Consider the following 10,927-nt stretch of genomic DNA (forward strand, 5'->3'; position numbering starts at 1 on the left):
ATCAGTCCGTAAGGGCGTAATGATTTTTGGGCTTATTGCTAATATTTAATACATTCATAGGCAAAACATATTATAACTGTGGCTTATTTGAATCACACAACCATTGTGTACTGTCACCTGCTTTTGCTTGTTATTTTTAATCCCTCCAATTGTAATCTACGTTAAAAGGATGCTGCAAACATTGCCTTTATTTGAATAGAGGGATCTCGGGAACAAGAATTTGCTTATCTGGTTTCAGAATATTAAGGCAGGAGGTTCCTAAGTGCTGTGTGTTTCTAGTATTTAAAGTCCACTCCTCTGCTCCTTTTCTATTCCCCTCCCGCTTCTCACATACTCTTGCATTAAGAGATGACTGTCTCAGTTTCCATTCAAGCAGTTTGAGCACATGCAAGATCTCAGTCTGCTGGCATCTGAAACACAGCATCAAGCTCTCTGTGGACTTTTCTGCAAGCACTGAATCTGCTCCAGGAGAAATGCTTTCACACGTGAATAATCCAACCAAAAGAGTTCCTGCGAACATCTTTGGATTTTATTAACAAATAATGCAAGGGTCAGAAACAGCTCCAGTCTGCTATCATTCGCGGAGTTATAAGGAGAAGAGGGAAGAGTTTGACTTTTAAATAAGGAGTGGTGCTTTTTGTTTCTTCAATGGTTTTTTAAAACAGTATGGTTTGCTGGTCTCCAAACAAGAGGAGCTGCTGATGCGCCGCCGGTCAAAAAGTACATTCTGATGGTGTAAAGACATGAGACCAGATGATATCAACCCACGTACTGGACTGGTGGTGGCCTTGGTGAGCATATTTCTTGTATTTGGTTTCATGTTTACGGTTTCTGGATTTAAAGGGGAGACGTTGGGATCTATCCCACTGCTTGCAATAGGGCCAGCCATTTTTCTACCTGGAGTGGCAGCTATAACTCTGGCAAGGAGGACAGATGGTTGTACAAAATGGCCTTATAAACAATGTGCCTGCTGCTGTAAGAAGGGAAGAGACAAGGAGAACGTAGAACTTCTGAAGACCCCGTCTGATGTGGAGTCTGGCAAGGGGAGTTCAAACGAGCTGGACAAAAAAGATAAACCAAAGGAAAAAGACGAGGGTTGTGAGTCTAACAAAATCACCACCATAGGGGATTCAAGGACGCTTACTATGAAGGGAGATGGAGATGAGGGGCTTAAATGCCAGGACCAATGCCATTCTACAAACACATTACCAGGAGGAGTAGAGAACCATAACACATGCTCAGTTTTTGATAAAAAGATTACTGCAGACCGAATAATATACACTGCTACAGAGGAGAAAGTTACACTAGATCCAAGAGACAGTGATGCAGGTGCCTATCCTCAAGGAGGGGACAATTCTTATAACAGGTATTGCTGTTATGTAAAACCAACAGAAGTGAACTGGGACCAAGAGACCATTGTCTAAAACCTAATAATAATGCACATATTCACACTATACAAGAATGTTTTTGCACTGCATGACTGATCCAAGCCTTGTCGAAAACAATACAGGTGCTTATGTCTGGCAGTCTCCTGCTGAAGGTGTGTTATTGCAGATCAGCATGTCTAGGGTCGTGGGTCTCCTGTTTCCTTTTTTGATAGTTCTGGCCAAACACAGTGCCTTGCTATGGAGCTGGACATGCGCGCAGCAAGCATGACCAATCACCAATAGGTCAACAGGCAGGGATAACAGCTCAGGCTAACTGCATAACACACTGAGAATACACCAATATGCTGAATGATAAGTTGCTGCAACAACACTTTTGTTTTTATAAATCATGTATGACCTATATTATTACTACTTGTGGAGAAACAGGTAGCCATACCTTCCTGGTAATTCTAAGTTAAAGATTAGCAATGCAATAATTTGCTAACAGACATTTGCTGATAAATGGTATAATCCTCAATAATAATTGTCATTTAACCAGTGGGATGCTGCTGCTAATTCTCAAGACTTCTGATGATTTTTTTTAAAATGAGAATTATCACCAGACTATTTTTTTATGTTTCCTAAAATATAATAGTGTTTAAAAACATGCATGTCATTTGGAACAGTTATGTAAAAAAAGTCTTTGGCCATAGTTCACTTTATCTCTAACCTGTGCTCGAACATATGATGAAAGTTGGAAGCTAAGGTGGAAGCTAACTGGTTGCTAGAGACAGCATTTCTGTGTATTCGATGCTACAGTTTTTTAGAAATCTGCTCCAAAGTTTCCTTTATTATTTGGTGGCTATAAAAATATGTAAGTTCTTTTTAATGGTATACAGTCATATTGATTTATGAAAATTAAAGCAAAGGTGGAGCAGTTGCCCAGAGCCATCAATCAGTACCAACGGTATAAAACGACCATATAAAAGAAAACATAGCATGGATTCATTACTAGTTTTCATAAATCAGCTTTAAATTATGCAATTTTTATATCGCTGCAAGTGCCAACATATTAAAAACTATTTCTGGTGATAAATCCCAATAATGTGCTGATGCAAGACAGTGTTAGGAGCTTCCATACATTTTCATTTGTATGATTTTTTTTTTCTTACTAGGAATAACATATGCACTCTTAATAATTATTGACTATATACTTCAAATCTATTAACTGTTTGTAACTTGTAGGCTTCTTTAATAAATAGTACAGTATAATGCTTGCCTATAAATTACTCTTAGTATTTGCATTGATAAATTAAACTTTTAATAAATGCCATGCTTTGAAGTGTTGTGCTTTAGTGTACATGCAGTATATACCTGGGTGTGTGGCTAGTACTTAATACGGACCAAGGGTTAATCTTATTCATGTATAATAGCTTTTGTAAGCATTTTCAATATGCTGGCTTCACCTCGCCATTTCTTGAAGGGCTTGTAAAATAAATTGTTTCTCAGTCCTCTGGCTATGAAAAGATTAATGTCAAAAAGTTGAGTAAGCTTTTAAACGTTTAAAGGGGAAAGTTCAGCTTTGCCCATCTCACTTGGGGAAGAGAAAGAGAACAGCGGTAAAATCCATTGACCTTCAAGACTGGTGGGAATTAATGAGAAATACATTGGGATCTGGCCTTTTTTTAGATGAACTGGATTATCAATTGCAAACGAAGGGCAACAAAAATAAGGGTACTAACAAGATCAGAAGCCATATATATTAGTAATTATATTATTTCAAAATGGTCCCTAAATTATTTATTCACCTACAGATAAAGTTTATGTATGCAAAGTGCAAATATGCAAAACCTGTCCTATACAATTTATAACTCTGTTAGGCTTGCTGCAAGTAGTTGATAAACCTTAAAAATATTTCTGTTACAGGTATATTGGTCACAGTGACACGTTGGATTGTTAATTCTATTGGGAATTCTAGCAGTAAGAGTCCCCTTCTGTACAATGGAGTTTCACTCCCCCCACTACATCTTGTATTCAAATTAACCCTGCTGCATTAGTGAATTAAAACCCAACAGAAAACTAGGAAGCCCCTTATAATTTCTACAGCTCTTTTGCGTGCCTGCTAAGTCCAAGAGACTTACACAAGTCTTACAGGAGTTTATAGTCTAGAATCAATTAAAGAATAAATAAAAAGGTTAGTTTTGGGTTGACAAAAGGCTTGACTGGGATAGTAAGATTCTGTTCAGTTATCCAAAAGTGGTAATCACAAACAACATTTTAGTCTTGTCCGAACCCCTGAGTTACTGAACAAACCGTGACAGTATAATCTTTGCTTCCAGCCTATTCCTGTTGGCTCATTACTATGATGGGCAGCATTACTGGCCAATAGGAACAGGTGGAAGTCAGTGGCCCAGCATTTGACACATTGCAAAGTGTCAAAAACAGGTTTCTGCAGTAATGGTCTAGAGGTATAGAATATTCCTTCTATGGCCTGTTAAATACCTTTATGGTGCTGACAGTTGTTTTTTTTTTTTTTTTTTAAAGGAAACCTTTCTGAGGGAACACGACCTGCCATTTCTCTCATTCTGAAATTGCTAGGTGTCTGAATTTCATGTTGTTCCCCTTATGTTAGTACATGGAATCTCTGACCTGGAACAAGTATGCAGGCAAGGACTTCTTAAGGTCTCAGATATAATTATTCGCTTTGAGTTGGGATTGACCCTGTGGTGACAAAATAACAGACAGGCAACTCGCATTTTAAAGAGGAGGTCAGCCATATTTCTTTCATTGAAGGTTGACATTAAGAGGCTAATTGAACCAATGCCACACCTTCTCCTCATATCTTTCAGGCACCCCTGTGATAAAGTTTAAGAAACCACCATGGCCATTACAAGATGGTCTCAGGCTTCTTGAGGATTTTTTTTATTTATTCCACAATAAGTAACGTTGAAATCAATAATCAACTGTTGCTGATGTGGTTTATGAGAGGTATAATTAAGCCCACCAGAATCCACCTATAGCTAAAATATCAGTAATGTGTAAAGTGACTGGTAGAAAATCATAAAACTGGATGTGGGATCATATGGAATGTGATTGGCTGCTTCTGTTTCATAATGTGTTCATTTTACATGCCACATGTATACATTTTATTTTATTAGGTGCTTTCTGTTATATTATTATAGTATCTACAATACTTCTAACTATAAAAATGAAATGGCAGGACACAGGAAAAATGAATTCCTCTCTGTTGAAGAAATACCCCTTACATTTTTTCAACAATGTATGGAAAAGTTACTGGCTTAGTTTATATGTGCAATCTCAACAGATGCTTGTATAATGTGCTATTAATAATTATAAATTAGTATTTTTTTTAAAGAGTATCTTTGCTTGCCACTCCCCACTTACCAGGTGGTTCGTTGCTTCCATTACCGATACTCACCTGCTCAGAGAATCCAGTATTGTCCCACTGAGATCCTCTGGTTCTCTGTCACCTCTTGGTCCCACACTACCATCTTAAATATGACATCATCAAGAGGCCCAGAGTGAAGAGGAAGTCTCTCTATGGCCGCACATCCATGACATCCCTGAGGTGTGTTTGTGGCAACGTCAGCCTGGACTCCGACCAGGCCATGCCCACAGCATGTTTCACTCCACCCCTCGGAGCTTAGTCATCAAGAACATGTCATTCGCCTAGGCAAATGATGTGGGGGGTGGGGGGGTTGGCACTGTGTGTTTAAAAAATAAATAAAATGTAAACAAAAACAAAGCCCTAATGAGATAGTGGAGATGAGGCAGGGTGGGTAGGATGGATGCTTTAAAGAAAATATCGTTAAAATGTTACTTTATTGAAGACTCATGAAGATAAAATAACAATCACTGATGCATGTCAGCCATTAAGGCCTCAATCATAGCAGTAGCGGCACATGCCTCTGATTTTTATCTCTTTGGATCTTCAGCAAATAACTAGTCTTGGGTACATGTGAATGCTCTGATGTGCTGCAGTAATTTTGCTGATTAAATTTGCTGTGTACTCTAGGTAGTGGACTGTTGATTTGTCATAGTCACTGTGAGCTGAAACGAATATGAATGTGAAAGTTCCTTGATATTGATCTTTATAAAGTGTAAAGATGTGAACAGGCCTGAAATTGTAATAGTATGTCCCTAGTAATGCTCATGGTTTATGGTGCTTACTAGACTATTCTTTCAACCCACCTGTGGTCATTCCAACCTCATGGAATCATAGCCTCTGTGATAAATGCACATAGGGATAGACCCTGAGACCAGGAAGAGACCAGTCAATTTTTCTTTTTATGAAGTGCCCACATTTTAAGGCTACAGCCACGGGTGAGGTAGTTAACACTTACCTAATTAACCAACTAAACAAAATCTCAGAATATAGCTGCAATACATATATTGCTAGAAGTACTTGGGTTTTGTTGAAGTCTGGAGGAAAAAAGATGCCTATATATGGGTGCTACTATAATGAAAAGTAGGTGATTAATTATTCTGTGGATCATTGGTCCACATACAGAGCAGAACTAACTGCTGCAGCCAAAATTTATTCAGGTGCTGAATTTGTACAGTGGGTGTCAAAGCAGCAGAGGACTGCTATTTGTGGGCTGAGGGCCTGGAAGACAAAACCTATTCTAGAATACTCTTGATTCTCTGTACCACCAACAAAAGGTCACATTTTTTTTGCCAGGGATCTTAGCAAGGGGGTTTGAATTTCTGCATGACACGCCAAAGTAACAGTGCTCAAGTTTGCCCCACTGGGGACAGCTGAAGGATACAAGTCATCAAATGAAAGTATTAAAAGGATACACTTTAAAGAACTGGGCAAAAGGTGAATGAAAGACTTGTGCCGGCTAGCAGGTAATACGAAATCCATCATATACTTGCAATGGTAGATTACCAGGTCAAATTTTTAAATATTTTTTACAACAGGAATAATGTAATGTTCATCTGTTAGCATATGTCAGTTGTATGATCAGTGCTATAAAGCTCTATGTAATCTTAAATGGGACTGTTTGGTTCATCCGTGTTTGGCCTATACATGTGTCAATAGTAGATATCAACATAACATACTACAGTTGGAGGGACAAGTGTGTATTTTAATAGCGTGGTCAAATATTTTGGACACATCAGTAAAAGCATGAGTGGTTTGAAAGTAGCAATGTTTTAAAAACAAAATTACATTTTAATATGAAGGGGGCTGTGAAGAAGAGCAGCACCCAAGGGCTGCCAGTTAAACTGTATTGATTTAGTACAAATAGAAATACTTTGAAATACAATATGCATATAGATTTCCATTTTTATAGATTTGTTTCCAATCACCTGATTTTTTTGCTTATCATATGCCCTAAAGTCAGCCCATTGGCGTGCCTTAGCTTCTAAGGTGACCCCATGTCAGTAAAGCATGCACCTTGCTTGTTTGCATCCATGGTTTAAGTTCGGAAATTTTCAGAAACCAGGCAACCTATTGCGTATATTCCAAAGTTTGTCTTGGCCTGCCTACTTGTACACCCATATCCTATTCTACTGGCAAGTGATATTGCCTATCAATGAGGGAAGCACTGGTGGAGGTGGGCTAAGAAGCTGTAGTCAGTGTTTACATAAGAGAGGATTGAGATTTTTTTGATACCCAGTTTAATTTAACTTTTACTTATTATTATTATATAAAATAAATAAATAATTAAACATACATATATACAGTATATAAAAGCTAGTCTGAAGAGTAGTCGATAGAAAAAAAATGTAAAATAACTTTCATATTGCTTACTACAGCATTGAAAGCATAACATTAAACTGAAAATGACAAACTGCATTTCTAGCATTGCTAGCGAATGCTGACTATTACATTCCATATGTGACACAGGTTCATTTACATCAGTTGTAAAGCTGTAGTGTGTGTTTTCTTTGTCATCTCGAATAGCAGAAATACAGTGCCTTTTTAGGATCATATCATATTATGCTTTCGCTCCCTTCCAATGATAATATCTTTTCAGGAAAAAGTACTCTTTGAAATGAACAGAATTAAATTGCTTAAAGCAGACATTATGCCCAAAATATCCCTTTACCCTGCTGTGTTCCTTTCCCCTCCTTAGTTTTATGGTCCATCCTGCCTCCTGCCCCCATCTTCATCTAGGTAATGTCAGCCTGCTCCTGGAGCCTCCAGGGATATCCAGATAAGATATCACAGGAGGCATCAGCTGAGGCACACAGCACTGGAGAATGAGGGACCTGACAATATCTCATTAGGAGGCCCGTTTCAAGAACCAGGAAAGAACAGCTGGATCCCAATGACGGCAGAAATGAACATGGCATTGTGGGTCCTGGTTTGCAACAGATGGCAGTGTGGGTTCTGATTTAAAAAAGATCAATACTGGTTTGAATGAATATATTTATTACAGGCAACCCAGTAAAAAAACATAGCCAGGGGAAAAAAGATCCTCTTTAAAAAGGAGCTGTGTTAAAAAAAAAAAGAAGAAGAGGGGGCAAAAGACTGGTCACAAATATTACTCCTAGCAGCTGATCTTTCCCCATTACAGTCTTACCATGTTCTGTATAGTGTCTTTGTATAGGGGCAACCATCTTGATAGAGACAGGGCTTTCTTTCATTATGACTGAGCCTCCAGCAAGAAGAACAGTGAGCAGTCCAATAGTCTGCCTTCAAATTCTTGGAGACTAGCAGTGAAGGCTCATTTAATTAGCTTTCACACTACCAATACATAGCTATAAGGTTTAGGCACAAGAGCACCTAGGCACCCCAAAAGAAAGTGTACAGCTATGTTTTAGGAATAATTCCAAATAATTGGGGTGCTGCTTAGGCACAATTAACGTTTCCAGATGCTCTCTATAACACAGCAAATCTTAATTTTTAAAGTTCAGGACCACTTGAAAGGATTTTCAAATGTGGTTTGATCTTTATGCAAATCAACCAGATAAAGTCTTATGTTAACCACTTCAGCCCTAAAAGGTTTTACCCCCTTCCTAACCAGAGCACTTTTTACAATTTGGCACTGCGTTGCTTTAACTGGTAATTGGGTGGTCATGCATTGTAGTACCCAAACAAAATCTGCGTTCCTTTTTCCTCACAAATAGAGCTTTATTTTGGTGCTATTTGATCACCTCTGTGGTTTTTATTTTTTGTGCTATAAAAAAAAAACAGTGACAATTTTGAAAAAAAAAACCTATATTTTATACTTTTTGCTATAATAAATATCCCCAAAAATGTTTTTAAAAAACAAATTTCTTCATCAGTTTAGGCCAATATATATTCCTCTACATATTTTTGGTAAAAAAAATCGCAGTAAGCATATATTGATTGTTTTGCACAAAAGTTATAGGCCCAGATTCTCAAAGGGCTTACGACGGCGCAACGCAATGTACGCCGTCGTAAGTCCTAATCTGGGCTGTCGTATCTATGCGACTGATTCTTAGAATCAGTTACACATAGATATCCATTAGATCCGACAGGCGTAAGGCTCTTACCGTGTCGGATCTTAAATGCATTTTTTTTATTGCCGCTCGGTGTCGCCACCGTCGTTTTCACTGTCGAGTATGCACAAATTAGCAAAATACGCAAATTCCCGAACGTACGCGCGGTCGACGCAGTGAAGTTACGACGTTTACGTTAAATTTGTGCCGCGTAAAGTTGCCCCTGCTATATGAGGGGCAACCAATGTTAAGTATGGCCGTCGTTTCCGCGTCAAAATTTAAAAATTTACGTTGTTTGCGTAAGTCGTCCGTAAATGGGGCTGGACGCCATTTACGTTCACGTCGAAACCAATGACATCCTTGCGACGTCATTTGGAGCAATGCACCCTGGGATTTTTTTCGGACGGCGCATGCGCATTACGTTCGGCGCGGGAACGCGCTTAATTTAAATGCTCCACGCCCTCTACCCGGCTAATTTGAATTACGCGGGCTTGCGCCGGGTGATTTACGCTACGCCGCCGCAACTTTACAGGCAAGTTCTTTGTGAATAAAGCACTTGCCTGTAAAACTTACGGCGGCGTAACGTAAATCAGATACGTTACGCCCGCACAGTTTTACGCCCATCTACGAGAATCTGGGCCATAGTGTCTACAAATTATGGGAAAGATTTTTTTTTTACTAGTAATGTCGGTGATCTGCGATTTTTAGCAGTATTGCAACACTGCGATGGACAGATCGGACACTTTCGACACATTTTTGGGACCATTGACATTCATACAGTGACCAGTGCTATAAAATGCACTGCTTACTGTGTAAATGTCACTGGTAGGGAAGGGGTTAACACTAGGGGGCGATCAAGGAATTAAATGTGTGTTCCCTCAGTGTGTTCTAACTGCATGGGGATTGGACTGAGTAGGAGAGGAGACATATAGCTGTTGATGAGCCGAACAACCCCCAGTTCAGACCAGAATTTCCTATCATGCAAAAAATTTGTTCGCACACCCAAACATCATTAAAGACTATGGGACACAAACATGAAAAACCAAAAGTGCTAATTTTAAAGGCTTATATGCATTGTGTTGTCATAAAAAGTGTTTGGAGACCTGGGTCCTGCCCCAGGGGACATGTATCAATGCAAAAAAAAGTTTTAAAAACTGAAATTTATACAGGAACAGTGATTTTAATAATGCTTAAAATAAAACAATAAAAGTGAAATATTCCTTTTAATTTTGTGCCTGGGGGATGTCTATAGTATGCCTGTGGCAATTTTTTCCCCTGATTAGAACAGTCCTGCAGCAAAATTGCATTTCTAAAGGAAAAAAAGTAATTTAAAACTACTTGCGGCTATAATGAATTGTCGGGTCTCAGCAATACAGATAAAACTCATTGAAAAAAATGGCATGGGTTCCCCCCAGTCCATTACCAGGCCCTTTGGGTCTGGTATGAATATTAAGGGAAACCCCGAACCAAAATTAAAAAAATAAATTGCGTGGGGGTCCCCACAAATTCCATACCAGGCCCTTCAGGTCTGGTATAGATATTAAGGGGAACCCTGTGCCAAATAAAAAAAAATGGGGTAGGGGTCCCCCTCAAAATCCATACCAGATCCTTATCCGAGCACACAACCTGGCATGTCGCAGGAAAGGGGGGGACAAGCATGTCCCCCTCCTGAACTGAACCAGGCCACATGCCCTCAACATGGGGAGAATGCTTTAAAGTCTGCGGGGGGCTTAACAGAATCTGGAAGCCCCCTTTAACAAGGGGAACTCCAGCCCCCCTATGTGAAATGGTAATGGTACATTGCACATGGTCACACGCATCAGGTTCCCCCGCCATGCAGCAGGCGCGCTCCCTCTGGTGGCTCTTAAAGGAATAGAGCCAATCTGCCCCCGTAAATATATGTGAGCCAGTCGGGAACAGGTTAAACAAAAAAGTATGCATTATATATTGGGCATATCTTTAGTGAATACATTGTTTAAATAGTCAGTATGCTGGAAAAATATGTTTGTGTCGGCCATACCCCATCAATAGGATGTGATAAAGAAGCAAAGAGCTTCAGTAGTCCTTTGGAACTCCTTATCCATTCACTAGAATTATAGCTGCTATTTTTTACCCCCAGTCAT

The 10,927-nt window shown here is 39.2% G+C and overlaps 1 protein-coding gene across 1 annotated transcript; it reads left to right on the plus strand.

Annotated features, from left to right (window-relative positions):
* Positions 1-241: 241 nt before the first annotated feature.
* On the plus strand, positions 242-2,709 carry TMEM215 (transmembrane protein 215). The gene has a single exon (XM_040360405.1). It carries the CDS (start codon positions 744-746, stop codon positions 1,422-1,424), a length of 681 nt encoding a protein of 226 aa, XP_040216339.1. The 5' UTR covers positions 242-743; the 3' UTR covers positions 1,425-2,709.
* Positions 2,710-10,927: the final 8,218 nt, after the last annotated feature.

This window comes from Rana temporaria, chromosome 1 (assembly GCF_905171775.1).
Source record: "Rana temporaria chromosome 1, aRanTem1.1, whole genome shotgun sequence".
NCBI lineage: Eukaryota > Metazoa > Chordata > Amphibia > Anura > Ranidae > Rana > Rana temporaria.